The 20094-nt window shown below is 45.0% G+C and overlaps 1 protein-coding gene across 1 annotated transcript in view; it reads right to left on the bottom strand.

The window, feature by feature from the left end:
- The window catches only part of DNAH12 (dynein axonemal heavy chain 12), a 3791933-nt gene that overhangs the window by 2759125 nt on the left and 1012714 nt on the right, over positions 1-20094 (bottom strand). Inside the window, exon 19 of the mRNA XM_069643677.1 lies at positions 17523-17723. Within this exon, the coding sequence (XP_069499778.1) occupies positions 17523-17723 (201 nt within the window). The remainder of the gene's footprint in view (positions 1-17522; positions 17724-20094) is intronic.

Consider the following 20094-nt stretch of genomic DNA (forward strand, 5'->3'; position numbering starts at 1 on the left):
TATAAGTGTTGATCTTGTCAACTAAAAGACACCAATAGTAACGACAATATTTGAGTTTGCATGAAGGGAGTCCTAGTATCAGATCCTCATGACTAATCATGGTGGAAGATAGTAATTCCTCCATCCTATTTCTAAATTTCAGAAGAGAAGGCGGATGGCCTTGGACAATCATCATCCCTAGATCTACGTATAATGAATCTTTAGGGGGTGACAACATTTTACCATAATTTACAAGTGATCGCCAATGCCATTTGACAGATAACGGCAACAGGCCTAACTCATGGCAGATGATTACATTTGGCGTGGACAATGCCAGACCCAATACTTTCTTCCACATGTCCAAGGCATAAAGTAGAATCGGCTCAACTTTTTGTAGATAGAATTTAAGAATTGGAAGCAAAGAAAATTTCCCCAATCGATTGTATATAAGTTTCATCTGGACAGTCAGTGATTGCACTTTGTTATCAATAATCATCTTCCAGCCATCAAGTGAATATGTACTCGATAGGTGCTAACCCAGATAACGAATAGAAGATGACTTTGGAATCGAGATTTCATTAAGGCACCATGTAAACTTGGCTGATCTTTTTCGGCCTTCTGCAAAAACAATAATAAACGACTTTTCAGGGTTCACTTGTAAATTATGTTTGCTAGCAAAGGAATGAAATAAACCCAATTTAGTCTGGAGCCCAAACCGTGTCCGATCAAAAAACAATAAGTCATCAGCAAAACTTAACCAATTCAATGACAAAACTCCTAATTTTACGGGAAAAATACAAGCCTCCTTCCATTCTTCATTTAGATCTAATAGATATAAATTGAACAGTACAGCCGCAAGATTGCAGCCCTGCTTAAGTCATATTTCCGTGGGGATGGAATCTGTAAGGGCACCAGCTTTTGTCAAGCGAATCCTGTAAGTAGTTTGCTTATGTAATGCGGCAATCGTTGCAACCAATTGAGGAGGAAAACCATATTTGATCAATTTTGCCCACAGTATTAATCTAATAACTGAGTCAAAGGCCGCAGTAAGATCAAGTGCTGCCATATAAATTGGCCCTGAACTAGATAACCTGGTCAGTTTATGTAACTGAGCAATTACGGTAGCATTTAATTGGCAGCCCATGTGACGGCGGAATCCTATCTGATATTTAGGCAAAAGATTATGAGCAGTAATATGTTGGTGGATAGATTGTAATAATAATCCAGTGCAGAAGAGTCCATAAGTGCTATGGGCCTAAAATTAGCTGGCTCATTCATAAGACCCTTCTTGTAAACCGGTATAATAATGGCGGAGCACCAGGAATTAGGAATTCTTCCTAAATAATGAATGGCATCAAATTTGATTTTAAAAATCAAGGCCCACAGTTCTGGATTGAGTTTTATTAAGCATGGTGGAATACCGTCAGGCCCAGATGCTCTTGAGCCATTTGATTTAACAATAGCCATACGTATTTACTCAATGGTCCAAACACAGACATCAGCAATAGGGTCTGTCCAATTCATATAGGAGGGGAATAAAGAATCTTATGGCATAGCAAACTTAAATTTAATATAATTTACTCATATATTAGCAGCAATAGATGGTTCTTCAATGATTTCTGAATTGCCAATCAAGGTACGCAAGGGTACCGCATACCTGTCTAGTTTTGTTCTTTAATAATAATGCTAAGAGATTCTGGTTATTACTATAAATCAACTCATATCTCATGATTTCTATTTGTCTTTTATATGTCAAAACAATATGTGCTTTCAAGTCATGATACTCATTTTCATTAAATACACCAAAGCCAAGTTGTCTAAGCTTGTACCGCTTCTCTTTACGTAAATTAACCACCTTCTGATTATAGAGATGTCGATGATTTGGGAGACTACTGGATTTCATAGTACACATGATATGCGCAACATGTGCAGCAATTCTTGTTGAGTTCTGTATCTCAGCAAACACACAAGTCTGTCCTCCCAGATTCGCCCCCAGTATAAGTAAATGGTCATCTTGCATGTTCACTATGACTTTTTAAAATCTCTTTGAAGTCCACTTAACAGACAACCGATTTTGATCTAATTCAATAGTAGAAAGTATCGGATCTATTTCAAGGCTACCAATTTTAGCTCTGAGTTGTGGTTTCAAAGCAAATCGATCTCCCAGAGCTAGATTAGTAATCGTTATCTGGTCAATGGACTGTATCAACTTGGAAGAGGCAAAAATGTAATCAATCAGAGAGGTCCCCGAGCCTCTAACCCAAGTATAGTTATAAGTTCCTACTTTAAACGGAACCATTTGGATATCCCAAGTCAGGAAATATTCTAACCACTTTTTGCCATTCACTGTAGATTTCTTATTCTGGTTATACTGACAATGTTTGCCGTCATTGTTAAACACCACACAAGTGGAATTAAAATCACCCCCAATAATAACATTTAAACTTGGGTTATCTGAGAAAGTCTGTTCCAAAATAAGGTTCAGTTGTTTAGTAATTTTTACAAAAGAGCACTTAACCGGATTCCAATAAAGATTGATTACAAGAAGACCTTGATATAGCACATCTTTATGATTGATTTCATCCACCAACAATGAATCATTAGCCCACTTCACAGAGGACTCCAATTGTACATTTTTATCAATTAAGATAGCAAGCCCCCCTGAGGGCCAACCCAAGATACCCCTGACAGCAGGCTGCTGATGAATATGAAATCCATCTAAGTCCAGTGCACCGTTTCTTGTATCAAACATATCCCTGGCCGCATTACATCATCAAGTGATGAAGTCCATGCCCTTAGGTTGGAGCTACCACAAGAGTTCCACGTCACAAAGGTCAGCGCATTAATTTCATCCTACTGTCTATCAATTGATTTAGACAACAGTTGGATTCACAGGCGCTATACCCATTATTCCCGAAAAGGGAATAATGCTGCTAAGCTGCTAAGTTCATAAATTGTTTCAGGAGCTCTTCATTAATCAGTGGTAGGGTTCCTGCCACACTTGGAATTACAGGAGGTTCTGGGAGAGTAGCTATACAAATTTCAGCGAGTTCATCAGAGCTAAATAAACATGGAGTTAGGCCCAATAATTCAAAATCGTCGCGCTGTGCCCAGATTAGTCTCGCGATGATATGTGAATGATAGCCACAAATCATTTGCGTCGGGTTATTATGTGATAGTCTTACCCAATCAATATCATCGCTTCTGATAGTACCCAGGGCAGGGATGGCCTGGAAAGCCTTGAGCATAGCTGAACGATTCAGACTCATTTTTACAGTGGTTAAAGACTTAGATTCCCAGCCCATAATAGATGGCATGTCAGAGGTTAAAATCATTACCTCCTTCTTCGGCATAGACTCATAAACACTTGAATTAACTTCCTGAATACGGACATGAGGCTCTGTAATAGATCTATCCCCTGCCATATTTGTGTCATTTTTACAATTATTGATCTCTTGTGATTCAACCCACATACCATCATCATTAGGCAAGAGCCTTACGGGTCCTTTTGCCGTACTATTAGATGGAATTCGCTGAGGGGAAGTTGTTTTGGTGGATCACACTCCTGATTAGTTTGTGGTTTTTGGACCTTATTATTAGGTCTACCTTGTTTTAGTTTACTGCATGTGGCGTTATTCTGTAATTTGACAGGACCAGCTACTTTAATTTTATTCAATGCCTTTTTTTATATATAAGGCTGGAAAAAAATGTAACAAGTCAGATTGTTTTTGTTTGCCAATACCTAAAATCTCATCATTCAATGATTCTCTATTTTCTTTCACAGTAGAATGTTTCTCCAACACTTTACGTTTACCTACAGAGTCGTGACTAGCATCAATGTTCAGTAGAGCTCTGGACTCTTGATTAAGTTGCTGGAGATAAATCTTCTCCTCCTCAATTGACATATTTTTTGCCTCAACTTTAAACGACTCTTTGCCATCTATTATTAGATTTTTTTTTCATCAATTTTAAGTTTTTTGCTTGTTGCACCTTACGTTTGGCCGTTCTTACCAAAAGTCTTTTTTGTTTTCTGGATAATACTGGTTCATAGACCTGATCCTCCTCTTTTTCTCCCTTCTGTAATCCCATTAAATTATGGGTTTTCTGCAACTCATCTTCAAGATCAATTAAATTAGTTAGTGCAGAAGGGCTATCTGGATGTTCTTCAATACATACACCCATCAACTGTGGGGCTGGATCAACCTTTTCATGTGCAATAGGCTGGCTCTCTCCAGCCAGCTGCACATTAGAGGTATTCTTAGTTGTCCCTACCAAGATCTGTTGGATTGCTACAGCATTTGCTGATGCCATCCTTAACAACTGATCTATTTGCTTAGATGATGGATTAGGTTTGTCTTTTCTATCATTAATAGCAGTGACAGCAGCAAAAGTTGGCATTGTATTTGGCCCCAATCTAGAGTCAACTCGAGTTTGCGTGTCTTTGTCGATCATTTGGGTATGCATGTTTTGTTTTCCTACTGATAGAGCAGCCACAGCGTCACAGGTGAATAAAAGACCTTCTATCCTATTCACTTTGGCTATGACCTCCATTAACAAACTCTGTGAATAAATAATTTGCGAGTGCGTTTGTTCATGACTTTTATCTAAAAGGTTTAAGATTCTAGTCAAAACCGGGAAATCCACTCCCAGAGCAGAAGTCTCCAATGAATTGTGTTCCACTTCTCCCTGTAATTCATAGAGACTCGCCCGTTGTTCAGCAGGAACATTACAGATCTCAGGTTCAGTCCCCATATGAGCACCAACAAAATCGATGCTGTTTCTAATTTCTGAAGGTGAGCTAGTCTCAACATTTTTGAACCCACTAGTGGACTCATCTAATTTGGGGTGCTCATCAAAGTATGCATGTACCTGAGCTTGACTAGATATCAAATTACTAGGGACAGTATGCACATGCACATCTTCCATACAATATCTGCTTACTTTCACCAGAGTTGAAGGCCCTCTAGAAAAATCGCATCCTTTTGTCTAATATTGCCTCTATTGCAGGGGCAATTATAGATACATCAGAGAATCTTGGTTTAGTTGTACTAATACCCATCTGCATTAGCAATTCTCCATTAGCCGACACTTCAACGCAACCATGCCCAACCACAGTACCTTCATCCGGATTCATATCTTTGAGCTTATAAGTCTCAGGTACAATTGAAGGATCAGGATTCCTCAGTGGTTTGAATTGGCATGTTTCGAAGGATAAGCTCGTTTACAAAAGCTCCTTCCTGTAGTGACCGTTGCCTACTAGATTCACCTTGCATTTCAACACATATATATATGCCCACATCATTATAGAAATTAATTTCATTGTTTACTAGTAAACTAGAATTTTCAACAATAGTATGGTTAATTTCAGAAACATTTCTCATCTCAGCATTTGAATCGTGGATCTTGCGTCCACTCCGTAACCCATTCACCATTCTAGATACCTGATCAGTGCTTTCACCGCGTGCTCAACAAACAAGCTAACTATCAATCGTCCCTGATTCGTGCAGCCCGCCGATCGCCGCGCACCGTGAACAGTCAACAGTACTTCCAAGTACTTACACGGTGCGCGCGCATGTGCGCGGGCTGCTGGGGTTTTATGGAGGCAACAGGGGGCGTTACGCCCGAAGGGCGGAAGTCCAGATAATGAAGTCCTTTAAAGTAGAAAAAAAAACAATATTTCAGAAACTGATTGGAGCGCCAATATTTACATAGACAGCGTACACGCTGAACCCAGCATACACGCAACAATCACCTCTGTTTCCACACGTCAGGCACAATAGGTGTTCCAATTAAAGACGTCCTCCGCTCGTAACTGCATGTTGTTTGAGTAACTTCAATGAAGAAAACCAACCGCAGTGAAATGATGAACCAGATCAGCAAAGCTCCGTGGCAGTCAACAGTACTTCCAATTACTTACACGGTGCGCGCCGATGGGTCCCTTTACATATCGGTATGCTGTCTGTAAACTGTCCATTAACCATTAATCTGGTGGTCGGATTCCCATAATTGGCTAGGAACATGCAAGAGAAAATCGGCCCACACCCAAACTTTCCCAGGTTCAATTGTAAAAAGTTCCAGTCCAGGATCTCAAAGGCCCTGTTAGCATCCAAAGCCAGCACTGACATGCGCTGTCCTGACCTCCATCCCCATTCAATAGTATTTATGGCTCTGCGGATGTTATCGTGTGTGTGTGTGTGTGTGTGTGTGTGTGTGTGTGTGTGTGTGTGGAGTCCTTTTACAAAATCGGCCTGGTCCGGGTGAATTATCGACAAGAGGACCCTGGCTAACCTGTGCCAAAATCGTTGCCGTTCCCCATTTTACCCTGAATGTACCCTTGTACCTGGCTGGAAAGATCAAATGAGGTGGGCCAGTGATGTTGAATTCTTGAGCCACAGGGAATTTCATGGACTGGGGTCTAGCTAAGTCACTAGGAATTCTTGTGGTATTGATTTCAAATCCAGAACAAGTTCGAGCAGTCGATGTTAGTCAACTCTCTTCAGGACCAATCACCCATGAGACCGTTCTCCTGTGGTTGACGATTGAAGGAGGACATGGGGAGGAGTTTTTATGGGAATTGATTGGCACACTTCAATTACTATTGGTGTTGGGAATGCCCTGGCTTGCCTTACACAATGCCCTGATTGAATGGGAAAAAAGGGGGATCAGTTTTGGCTCAAAAATGTGTACCTTGCATTGTTTTGGCGGGGAGGCTGTTAAGGTGCAGTTGGCTGGTGAGGAGGTAGGTTCTAGTTAGGCATTATGGTTAGCTGAGAGTGGCTCTGCGAGAGGGAATTTTGGAGCAGTAGTGGGTTAATTACTAAGCTGTTATGAGGTATTTTGAAGTGTATTTGATGAAAAAGAAGCAGGAGAGTTGCCGCCTCACAGACCTTACGATTGCAAAATTGATTTGGAATTAGGGGCCCAATTTCTTGCAGCCATATTTATGCCGTCACTGAAAAAGGAAATGAACATTTGAAAATCTATTTGGAAGAAAATCTAGTAAAGGGTTTCATCCGACCCTCTCGACAAAATGCAGGAACCGCCAGTGTTTTCGATGAATAGGGATGTGGAAGTAAGCTTCCATCAAGTCGAGGGTCGCCAGGAAGTCTACTTCCTCCAACTGGCCGAGCATGTGCTGCAACGTAACCATTCTGGGTCAAGGGCGTGGGTGTTGGGTGTCCACAGCCACATTTGCTTTTGCCTCTTTCCTGACCCAGGAGGGCCACCATTCCTGGATCGCTGTAGCCTCGCCCCCCCCAACACCATATCCCGCGCAGCCCCAGCCCGGCAGGGTGAAGCCCGTGGGTCAAGGGCACAGGTGTTGGGCGTCCGTCCGCAGCTGCATTTGCCTCTTTCCTGGCCAAGGAGGGTCATCATACCTGAATCGCTGTAGCCACGCCCCTAACATCATATCTCTCACAGCCCCAGCATGGCAGGATGAAGGCCGTGGGTCAAGGGCGCAGTTGTTGGGTGTCTGCAGGGTGTTAGGTGCCCGAGGGGAGACTATTCTGATTGAGCTGCACTGCATTGGTCACAAAGAGGAGTGAGAGGCTCTCGTAGATAAGGTGAGGTGTTGTGAATGGGGGGGAGAAGTTGCACTAGAACTGACTGACTTGGCTGAACTGTTTTCTGAACGTCCTTATCCCACCTTTACCAGACGCCTTTCCTCATTCATCTAAGCATGGCAGCCACGCCTAGAACGGTTGGAATGGCGCACCCAGACGTCTCCCCCCTCCAACCCTTACAAAGGCTCCCGCTATTTGAACAATCTAAAAGGAAAATTCTAACTGTGAAACGGAAAAGGCTGGCCCCTCCCACAGCTCCAGGCGGAAATAGGGCAATTGTTTGCAGCCCTTTTCACTTCTCTGGTGATGCATACGAGCTCATAAAATTAATAAATCACTTCCTTGGGAGTTCCTCGGATGTTGAGGGAGCAGGGCTACTGACTCCCAGGGAGAGGGCAGCATCCACATCAGAGACAGTAACAGCGCCAGCAGCATGGGTAGAATGACCAGAGGGAGTGCACCCAGCCCTGTTCCGTATATTGCTACAACAGAGGAAACATTTAACAGGGGGGTACCTGATACGAGCAAGACTACCTCAGGGGATCACGCACTGTCTGCATCTTTCACCATAGCCACTGACCCTGTCACAGACTCTGACATTGCCTCTGCCCGAAATATCTCCCTGTCCACCATCCCTGCAGGAACCAATGCTTTAAAATCCTACACACACATGGACGATGTGGGGATGTTTTGCACCATAGGGAAACACATATGTGGCAAAACGGCCAATTTCAAAGCCGCAGCTGCAGCTAGCGGGAACTGACTATTGCTTCCAACCCTGTTGTTAACCCCAAGTGAAATCTCCCAGCATTGTGCCTCTCCCGTTCCCCTCTCTGGCTTCTACTGTGCACAATGTCCCCACTGTCTTTACTCAGCACCTGCAATTTGGCCTAGGAAACTGTGAGACAGAAAATTTCTTAATGCTGGCAGAGGACACAGTTACTCTAGTCCATTCCGATGGCGGCTCTCTTTGTAGAATCCAGGAGAGGGGATGGAGGCAGGCCACCTAAGTTACCTCCTGTGATTATGAACTTGGCCACTGATCCCACGTTTGCTTTGGATGCCATAACAGATTGCTCATCATCCATCCAAATGCCAACAAGACTGAGATGCTCCTCATCGGTTCACCTTCAACATCCTTTCCCCTCACTCTATGGCCGGCCTCCATTGGCCCGCCTCCTACCCCTACCTGCGTGGCTAAGAACCTCAGAGTCATCTTTGACCACATTTCTGATGTCTCGAAAAAGTCAAATTTCTTAGTTCACCTCCTCCGAGGTACTCTCCCTTTCCTCTCCTTCCCCCAGAAGCTCACCGTCTCCCAAGCTCTGGTTCTCTCCAGATTGGACGACAGTAACAGCCTCTTTCTAAATCTATCTGCATCCACTCTCCGCCCCCTACAACTAATCCAGAACAGGACTGCAAAACTTGTCCTTGGCCTGAAGCCCTGGGATCGTATCTCCCCAGCTCTGAAATCCCTTCATTGGCTTCCAGTGGATGCAAGGATTACATTTAAAACCCTCTGTATTGTCCAAAAAACTTTCTGGGGCCTGGGTCCAAAATACCTTTAACTATTCCTCCATAAATACCTCCCCTCCTGAGCCCTTCGCTCCTCTACTTCAAATTCCCTCAGGGTCAGTCATTTTCCAACGAAACGAGCTTGGGGCAGATCTCTGTCTTCGGCTGAGGCCTCCCTTTGGAACAGCCTCCCTGCCATCTTGAAACTTGAGGAGAACCATCTCTGGTTCCGGAAGCACCTCAAGACCTTCCTCTTCGCCTCTTCCTTTGCCCTCACCTCCCCTGCTGACCTGTTTTTCTCTCTTGGCACCATGCACCTGGCCACCCTCTGTCCATCTGGCCCAGGTACCTGCTCACTCTAACTCCCTCCTGCACTGCCTGCGGGCCACCCATTGCACTGGGATCTGTACCCATACAGTCCCCCACCTTTCTTCTGCACTTATCATATATACCCTATCTGACCAATCATGTACTTGCCACTTGCGTGCTGCACTACCACCTTTTCCATGCCTGTATTTATTTATTTATTTCACTTATAATTTATTCTTTTCTCTCCTCTGTTTTGCACTTTCCACTTCTCCCCCTTCCACGCACTTTTGCCCTTTTCCCCTCTCCATGCACTTGCGCGTTCTTAATGTAACTGGGCCTAGTAAGATCGTTGTTTTCATTTTTTTTGTTCCCCCTTGTTCCCCTCCCTTTGCTTGGTCGCGCTCTGAAACACTTGTGTACGAGCGCGATATAAATAAAATATCATATCATATCATCTTTGCATCATGCCCAATGGATTTAACAGACACAGAGAACCATGATGCAACTAAGGACAAGTGCTTTACCAGTGTCACTGGCAGCACCTGGGGCGGGAACCCGTTGTCCATGTGCTCTGGGACCAGTTTTTTCCTTCACTTAACTCCCTTTGCTTTTGATCTACATGCTAAGGAGGCAAATGCAGCACAGGGATGTAACTGCAGCCAAGTGCTTGCAGAGTAGGCAGCTATTAAATTTCTTTTAACGATCTTGATAGAGAAACATGGGAGGGGAGGTGGAGGATCTCAGGGGGCGCTTCCCACTGCTCAACTTGCTGCCAGGAGGCCTCATGATTATTTATCCTTGGATTGCCCGCACAATATGGAAACCTCTAGCCCAGTGACCCTAGAAGAGAATGTTGATTGCCATAATACTGTCCTTGTAAAATCCCTCTCGGCTACTGTCCCCTGTGAGCTTAATGTCACCCAGCATATGACACAACCCAGGATGAGCAGCTATTACAGCATACCATGACCAGGGACTTCAGCAAGCCCCACAATCTCCATGTAAAGATTCTAACATTGGAAAGCAATGATTTAAGCACAAGGGGCATTAAATGCACCAGCTCAAAGGTAATCAGACGTGCAGACCCCACCCAAAAGGGAGCATGCCTAAGAGCTATGCCCAAGGGGGCCTATGGGGACCAAGTGGTGCAACATATTTATCCATGGGGTACATAAACTAGCGACAAATAAGCATGAACCAAAGGATGCCCTTTTAATTAATGCTTACATTGGCTCCATACTGTCAAAGGCTGTGTCTTTGTGCCAAGCAAGCCTTGGTGGGTTGTCACAGAGTGTCCAACAAGGGTAATAACTTATTTGAATCTATCAAATTGGAACTGTGGGACCATAGAGTGGCCAAAAGAATTCTGTGAAATCTTTGGCGTGTTGGTCAGAAGTCCAAGAGTGGGATTTCAATTAGCTAGTACTCCAACACAGGCCTATCTAGAACTTCCCCATTCAATCACCTTCTTTCTGGAGCGAAACCTACACACCTGGGGTCAATGCCAACTAGGAATCAATATGGATGAAACCTATGGAATTTGTGGTACCCCGAACTGAGCTTCGATTAAGACAACGGGAGCTAGCCTAGCTCTGAATTTACCTTTTCTTCTCTCTTGATGTATCATGGAAATTGTGTAAATATTTTTTTGTTAGGATGTACTTTGATGGTCTCATGGCCGAATAAAGTTATTTTGATTGATTGACCATCCTGAACTTTTGGGATTTGAGGAACTTGTTGAGGCATTGTAAGTCTAGAATGGGTCTCCACCCTCCTGACTTTTTCCTTACTAGAAAGTATCTGGAGTACAAATCGGAGCCCCAGAGGTGCTGAGAAATAGGTTTATCGCCCCTTTGTGTAGCATGGCTTGAATCGCCTTTAGCAGCTGTGCCCCATGCAGTTCTTGTTGCAGAATTGAAGGAATGTGAGGGTATTTGTCCTGGAATTTCAGAATGTGCCCCTGTTGAAGGACATCAAGCACCCGTTTGTCTGCAGAGAGCGTTCGTCACTGGTCGACAAGTTCCGATAACCGACCTTGCACTGGGGTGCAGAAGTAGGGGCGTGGGTCCGGCACCGGTTCAGGGCTGCTTTGGCATCTGCGTCCTGGATGGGGGCACTGACAATGTTGGGTGCCACTGTCGTAGGCCTAGGAAAATCCCATATAAGCCTCCTGACGATAGTAGGGGGTGTAGCCTTTGGATGACTGGAGACTCTCTTTAGAGGAGCAAAATGACGTCCTCCTCTGCTGAAGGGTGCCTAGAGAATACAACGTCTCTGTGACAGTCTTAATGGCCTGTAGAGTTTTGTTGACCGCCTTCCCAAACAGGTTGTCACCATCAAACGACATGTTGATTACCTTGGTCTGCACATCTGTGTAGAAGTTGCTGTCATTGAGCCAAACCTGGCAGCCGGAGGGCCACACCATTGCCCATTTTGCTGAAGCCGGAGTCCGCGATGTTGAGGGCGACGGTGATCTTGTGGTCGGAAGTCACCTCCCCTTCCTGGAACAGGGCTAGAGCTTTGGCCTTATTATTGTCAGTGAGGAAGTTGAAGATGGACTCCAACTCCTACCATAACTCCCTGTTGTACCTTGACAGGATGGCAAGGGATTTGGCAGCCTTTATTGTTGAATCTCCCATAGTAATGATGCGCTTTCTGCTGCATCTTGCTTTTTTCCCCTCCTGTCTGGAGGAACCATAGAGAAAGATGAGGGGGTTGGACGACCACTTCCTAGTGGTGGCCGAGACCAATGAGCATGGCCAGGCCTGGGACCTGAGGCACCTAGGGGCCGAATCTGGAACCTGTACTTCTTCTCCAGCTGATCTATTTTGGCAGGAGTGGTATTAGCAGCCTTCATTAAAGCCAGGCCATACTCCCATATGTCAGTCAACTGGGGAACTGAGACAATGGTCTTCTTGGAGGAATCTAGTCATTCAAAAAGGAAACCATTCTTTTTCTTTTCCTCCCATAATAGGTTGAACAGCTTGGCAGCTTTAGATATCAGAGTGGAATGAACCAATCTTGTCCCTCGGAGAGGCCCTTGAGGGCGTATCGACATCAGGGGGTTCCCCATCCGCGTGAACGTAATTATCGAATCATCCATGTACGTACCGGTTGTGACGGTGTCCGTGTCAATCCGAGCTGTTTCCTCCACCACAGGAGACAGCGCCACCGGCAATGGTCAAGGGGTCACAGGGGCCTTAAGAGGTGGAGTTGACTGAGCCCGAGATAGCCTCTGAGGGCTCTTTGCTGGTACAGGGACGGGAGCCTGGAGCAGTGGGCAGTCGCTGCTTAATTTCAGCCACCAGTGTTTGAAAGGTGGTCAAGATATCCAAGGACATGTCCATTAGTGCAGGAGCAGGTGCAACAGCTGCAGGGGCCGGACCTGGTAAGGCTGGCGGCCCAGTGTCCCCTGATGAGGCACTGGCAGAATGGGGCCACATTCCCCTTGGCCCCCTTCCTGATCTGAGTCAAAAACCTCTCACATGTCCTCTTCAGAACTGGTGTATATTGCTGGAGACCTCCTGGGGGATCCCTGAGGTGCCAGAGTGAAGTGTGGTGTAGCCTTGGTGGATCTAGGTAGAACCTCCTAAACTGGAGGCATGTCTCTCACCAAACCAGAGCCCTTATGGAAGGATGTGACGACTGCAGGAAAAGGCACTGTCGTGGACAGGGCCGTCATCAGAACTGTTCACAATGGCCTAGACAGTAAGGACAACCTTGTCATGGCAACCGTCACATCGGTAAAGGTGACGGTCATGAACCCTTCAGCAGTTGAAGAGCAGTCTTTGTAGATGGGGTGGTCGTCGATGGGGCTACGGTCCTGGTGGATGAAGTTGACGGCGAGGCTTGTGTCGACGAAGGAATCGATGGCGGTGGAGCCAGTGACGGGTCCTTGGATGACTTGCTCTTTGACGAAGACTTGGGTTTGGCCACTGATGCCAGCGATTTCCTTGTGAACGGGGGTAGCCCACCTGCCTGTAGACTAACTGTTGACGGAGTCAGTGATGGTGAGCAGCCTCTCTCCGAAGTGGGTCCCGAAGCCAAGGCTTTGGAGAGCGTGACTTTACCTTTCTTTGGATCTTCGTTAAGGAAGCATCCTCAAAGGACCTTGACCTCTTTACCAGAGGGAGCATCTTCTTTGGACCTGCCGGCCTGGAAGAGGCATGACTACTCCTGGAGGCCGCATCAGAGACCTTCCCTTCTTCGATCCATGCCTGATGGCGGTCCTTCCGTGTCTGAGGAAAAGGATTAGCAAAATTGGACATCGGTCCGCATCGTGGTCGGCATGCAGACAGTAAATGCACCTGAGGTGCTGATCTTCGATGAAGATATTCGTCAGGCCACAGTTTTCACAGGACCTGAAAATACTTTTTTTCGTGGCATGCGCAATGGTGTTGGAGTAAAGCCCAAGCCTGGGACTGTTGCACCACAAGCTGGAGATGTGACGATGTACTGAGGAACTCCTCCGGCAATGGGACCCCACTGCCGGTAGGCACAACATGACGGTAGACGATGAAGAGATTAAGAATTTTCACAAAAATAGGCCAAAAGAGTGAAAATCTATTGGATTTCGAGGAGCGGAACACAAGGACTCCCAACACGAGAAACGTGTGTTAAAAATCTGTAGATGGCAGCGAGGGGTGGAGCTTAGGAGGACGAGTGTTATTGGATGGGCAGTATGACCCAAAGTGACACTGGTAGGCTAAAGAGGAGACAAACAGTTTTTAGCTTAACGCTAAACTGCTTAAATTTTACTGAGGATTCCCAGCCCGACGATGGGGAATATTCACGAGCATGTGATTCCATGCAAGACCACATGCTGGAGAAGTGTATGTGATGAATTGATGGTATTCGTCCCTTCTCTCCAAAGGGGATCCACCCCCTTCAAGGCTAAGGAGGCGAGCCTGCCCTACAAGACCCTCTCTAGGGGTATGGGCAAGTGGAACCTCACAGGTAGGGACTCCCCCTTAGGATACAAGTACTCCTGTTCCTGTGAGGGACTCCCTGGATCAGTCAAACTATCAGCCTATATGGGACTGCCTACTGGGAAGAAGAATGCAACAACGGTATATGCAGCTTCAGACAATGCTGAAGTAAAACTAATAGAGAACATTAAAGAAGAAGTTGCTTTAAGAGTCTTGTACTTAACTGAGACGAGTGAAGGAGAGGAGGAGAGAGCGAGTATTGGACGCAGGGGAAACCCCCTGGCATGAACACAGGGGTGGCGTGAAGACAAGCCACAGAGCCTGTGACTTTTGAACCAGAGAGAATTACCAAAGTGAGATGCCGAAAGGTCGGCCAGCAAGTCAACAGGGAAATCGCTGCACGAGAGAAGAGGTGTCCAGGGCCTGGTGGTGGTGTGACCATGAGTGAATCTTGGTGGGCAGAGCACCGGTGTAACTACGCCAATACCATCACTGCTGGGAGAGAGCAGAGCTCCCTGTCATCCACGCCCTTAGCAGGCGGCAGGGAAGCCAATAACGGGACACTGACGAAAGCAGAGAGAGAAGAATACCTCAAGCTTGTGCCAACCCCTGCAAGGTTCCCATACTCACCTGAAGGTACCGGGGAACACAGGAAAAGTGGAAGGCAGCTGGGAAAGGAGCATATGAAGAGTACAGCTCATCATAAAGATGAGTCAAGAGGAACGCAATTGTTGAATTAACAATGCAAAAGGTGTTTACAACCAACCCCGTGAGGGGAATAGTGTGCATGAGGAGTGCAAGTAGTCCTTGTCCCAAAGAGGAGACACAAGGACTAAAGCTATTTAACTGGCAATGCGAAGAGCTAGCAGAGCGAATATCAAATAACCCCAAAAGGGTAATAGAGAGAGAATGGAGACGACTACCCTGGGAGCAAGTGATACGGTCTCAGTGCCAAAAGAGTATCAGAATACAATAGAAAGCACTAAAGAAAAAGATATCAGGAGAGAGACATTATACTAGGGAATCAGGTTCCACATAATAAGAGACAAGCATGTGAGAAAGTATGTAAAGACTCAATGTCTATAGGATATCTTTAAAGAAAGGATACAACCAACCCAGGAGTGTTGTTCAAGAATTAAAAGAGCTCATGGAGGAGATTTCCAAGATATATTGAAGAAGATTATAAAGAGAGGAAACATGTGAAACAGAGACATTTAATTCAGAAACTATTGAAGAAATCACCAACCCAAGAGAATAAAGATCTTCTCTTGGATAACTAAGTTGTTTATGTTAGTGGTAAGGTCAGGTAGAGTTCGGTTTGGACCAAGGACATTTTCCCTTTTGGACTGCCTGATGACTGACGAGCACCTTTAATGCTTTTAGATAGGTAGGGGGACCCCTTTAGCGATAGGGAAAGTTAAGCCTTAGCTATATAATTTCATTGGCTATATATCGATGCAAGCGAGGGTCGCTTGGAATCTTCTAAGCATCTTCAGGAAAGTAAACCTTAACACCGTTTTGCCTCAGATGAAGATTCTTCACAGCCTACAGTTCGCCAAAGCACCCACAATTGCATTCCAATGGAATAAGACATGTTACGATGTACTCAGTTTCTATGACATTTCGATGCAATTGCTGCTCGAAAATCCAGATGCCGCAAAACTGAAACTTTGGCGAAATGACTGGATCCAGACTTGCGACAAAAGAGCTAAATCTAAATCGATGCGTGAAGTACCGGCCGAAGCAAGAGCTTACGGAAACGTAGCTCCATATCTAGCTTGCTTCCCGGACCAGTGGGCCCGGGCCGCCTACCTTCAGTTTAGGCTGAACGCTATGCCAACTAAAGAACGTCTTTGCTACTGGTCCCAATCTTCGGACTCGGACCTTGTGTGTCGATTCTGTTCTAACACAAAGGAATCACTTAAACACCTTATCATAACATGCTCCGAGTTTGAGTCTGAGAGAATTAACATTTTCAACCCATTAATAATGAACTCTCAGTGCCTCACTCGTGATGACTGGTGGAAAGCTATGTTTGATGGAGCAAACAGAGCGTTGTTATATGCTTTGATTTCCTTCCTTCGTGCTATAAAGGAACGTTTACACGATAGCCCGGTGGTCCCGCTCGTTGTGAGATCCTGAGATCCGCATCTAGTACAAGTTATGGGAACCAGATGATGGGAGGAGGACTGGTATCGATTTGAGATGAATGTAGAATGCATAGCTTGGTTTTGTCTTCTTTCCTTTCTTCTTGCTTCTTTCTTTTTAAAGGTTTGTAATATAACCAATAAAAATAAAAAAAAAAAAATAAAATAAAAAAATAATTTCATTAAAACACAAAAATGTCCTTAAAGTGTCCGACTCTTTCTTCCGACCCACCACAAAGGTGACTCAGTCACATTTATCGCCCACCTACTACTTGGAGCTAAAAGCACAATAGCCAAAAACTGGGAAAAAACAGAGGGTCTCATAGCACAGATTTGGTGGGGGAAAATATGGGATATTCTGGCCTCGAAAAGATTATTGCACTCATAGAAGAGTAATGCCCTTTAACGATTATGCCACTAATCTTCCTAACAGGGTATTTAGGCCAAATATGTTTAGTCACTTTCCAGTGACTTCAAGTTTTAAACAAACGTATGTTAGGTCACACGCACCAGGAACGAGGAAGAACGCAGAGTGAGAAAAGGGGAGGTGAGGGTCTCGTTCTGGTCTTAATCTCTTACTAATGCAATGGGAAAAATTTGAAACATTTGTGATTTCGTTGATTTGACATAGGTTATGTTAATGTGGCAATGCCTTTGAGACTGTGAATTATGTTGAAGTTATTTTGTACTACGATTTATAATGCTTGCAACATATAGCCGGTCAGCTAGCACAGCGAGTAGAGCGCTCGCTTTCACATCCGTGCAGAGCATGCTGAGGCAGGTTCGATTCCCGGCAGGGGCAAACTCAGCCTTTCATCCTTGCGAGGTCGATAAATTAGCCCCACACACCGTGGGAAATAAGCAGCGCTTAGATACCTGAGAGTTTGTAGTGCTATATAGATGCACAAACAAACATATACTAACTAAAAACATTCATTTTTAAAACAAGTGCATTCTGGAATCGTCAATGATAACATACACAATTCTCAAGCAACTAGCTTAAGGCAAAGTAATGCAAAAATAATATATTTATGAACTATAATAATGAATACAAAACTTTGATTTTACAATGTACATACCTTAATTTCCTTTTCAAATGGTTTACTGAAAGGTGAACCCCTCATTGTTTGGGTTTTTACGATCTGATCATCTAGAGTAGTCTGTATCTCATCCACTGCAGACAGAATTGAGACTCCGGTCTCACGGTAAGGGCTTGTAGTGAAGGCAACTCCTTCCCATATATCCCCCATCATATGCATTGCTTTCTCCAAGGAGAATTCCTGTGCAGTTCAGAAATAAATATGAATTATTCATAGCTATGATTTATCTTAATAAACAGACGCATTTAAAATAGGCACAGACAAGGTAGAAAAGCACAATTGCTTTTGACACCTTTCCTCTATATCATCCCATGCTCTTGCTAGCATGAAATAAGGAATTTCAGGCACTCCACAACAGGATTTCAGCATGGAACTTTTACAATCACGGGAAAGCCCCATGCCAGGAGGAAATTATTATTTTATAATGCATTCCCATTATTGTATTTTTGCAAAAACCATTATGTAAACATTAGAAAGCAAAATTAGTTAAGTTACAAGTAATAATAATAGTAACAATTGCTCCAATGCAACCATATTCTGCCCAGTTTATAATGGTTATCTCCAAGTCATTCAGCATGCAATCCAACTTATCATGAAAACCAAGTTCCACGGGAAGTGAACTCTCCACACTTCCTCCTTTGTGGAACATTCATTTGATAATCCACTCGAGAGAATGTAGCAACAGATCTATTCCATGTTAAAATATTGTCTTCATGCACATCATACTTTATTAAACTTCTATCAACGCAACCTGTCTGTATAGACCACTCATTCCACAGCCATGCACTGATCTATCCCTCTCATTGGGGGAAAATGGAATAGGTACCTCAATGTAAGCCAGAGCTTAACAGAATGGAAAGCTTCAGGATCACAGAGGATCGTCAAAAATCTGGGAACTAGGCTCCAGTCTCACTGCAGGATACTTGATAGTATGTCCCGCACCCGCCAATAAACCTTGCAGTACTGTAAAATCCCAAGTGTTGGGTAGGAAAGTCACTCCCCGCACATCTGAGGCATTTTGGGTTGTCTACTGTGACGATCCTTCAGAGGGTGTCACTTCTCCCCAGGAAAGAACGCCTTTCCATAAGGGTAGGGAGGTGAGGCCCTAACCAATAGTCCCCCTAGGAGTGCTACATGCGAGAGGATCTCATGGAGAGGGATTCCTCTCCTGGGGATAAGGACATCATTGGGAGGCAAAGTAACGGTAAAAACCCATAATGTACGCTCAGGATAATGCCCAAATCTTAAGATTTTCTTCGAAACCATAGGCTATTGTAAAATATTGAACCCTCCAGTTGAAATAGGTACTGAGACAAAAAAGCGCTCAAAAACGCTAGTCGAGCAGGATGAAGACTAGAACAGCTGCTATCAATTGCACGGAACATACACTGGGGCCTGAGGAGAATCCTGAGGATCCCCACCAACACCCTGCCTAAAGTCCCCTCCTTGATGGCCAGGAAAGGGCAGATGCTTCCTGATCCCAATCCTGGGGGTGGTGTACTGCGGGAGGATCACCTGGGTGGAGACAAGGCCCAGGGTAGTGGGGTGATTTTGCAGGGTGAGACACAGGATTTTTCCTTGGAGGGGGATACTCTTGCCACTGTATTAACAGAGGAACTGGCTTATTGTCATTTTGGTATCCATCAACCTCCTACTAAGGATCGAAGGGTAAACTCCAAGGGTGTAACCCGACAAAGTGTTGGATCCAAAGAACAGGTCGTTGTACCCCTAAAATTAAATATCCTCCCAACGCAAAAGGTGTACCAAAAAGAATGACGGACTTTTCTATACCATCTATCTCTTATAACATTAAACCCCACAATCCCACTTCTAAAATATTAAGGCAATTAAAACCACCCTTAAAAGTGTTAAAGAAGTGGAAAAACCTAATTACCTACATGTCCCAGAATCCCTCAGGGACTGTGATGAAGAAGAGGGCTGAAGAGGCACGCAGAGGTAAATGACAGGCAAGCAGGCCTAACACCCTTTTCCAGGGTCAGGCAATTAACCCTAAGGGCCTGCACCTGAAGCTATTTGCCCCACCCGAGAGGCATAAAAGGTTGGAGCAGGAAGGAGCAGTAGAAAGAAGCTGGAGCCGAAGCTGGACGGTTGGCAGTAGAAGCAGAAGAAGCAGAGAATGAGGCAGGCAGTTCACAAGGAAGTGTGACCACTTGAGGGACGCTGGAACGAGAGAAGAGCAGATTTCACCTGCAGGTTCTGAGCTGGTCCTGTGCTCACACACCCTGTTTGACTGTGACTGGGAGAAGCTCACAGCCTTTTCAAGTGTGCCTAATTGCTGTATATGCAGAGCTGAAGTTGTGCAACTACCCAAGGCCCATGTGCAGAAGCAAGCTGAGGAAAGACGAAGAGGAAACCCTCTGAAGCCGAGGTCGGACCGGAGACAACCATCAGAGGGGTGTGGGTCCCAAGAGCGCCTGCAGCAGTAGAAGCGGAAGGAAAGTCGGGAAGTAGAAGCAGCCCGCAACCATAGTGACTTTGGAGCCGGCGAGTGAAGCTCTGTACTACAATTCACAAGAAACGCCTTGCTGGT

Source organism: Ambystoma mexicanum, chromosome 2p (assembly GCF_040938575.1).
Source record: "Ambystoma mexicanum isolate Mex_15411 chromosome 2p, UKY_AmexF1_1, whole genome shotgun sequence".
NCBI classification, from domain to species: Eukaryota; Metazoa; Chordata; class Amphibia; order Caudata; family Ambystomatidae; genus Ambystoma; species Ambystoma mexicanum.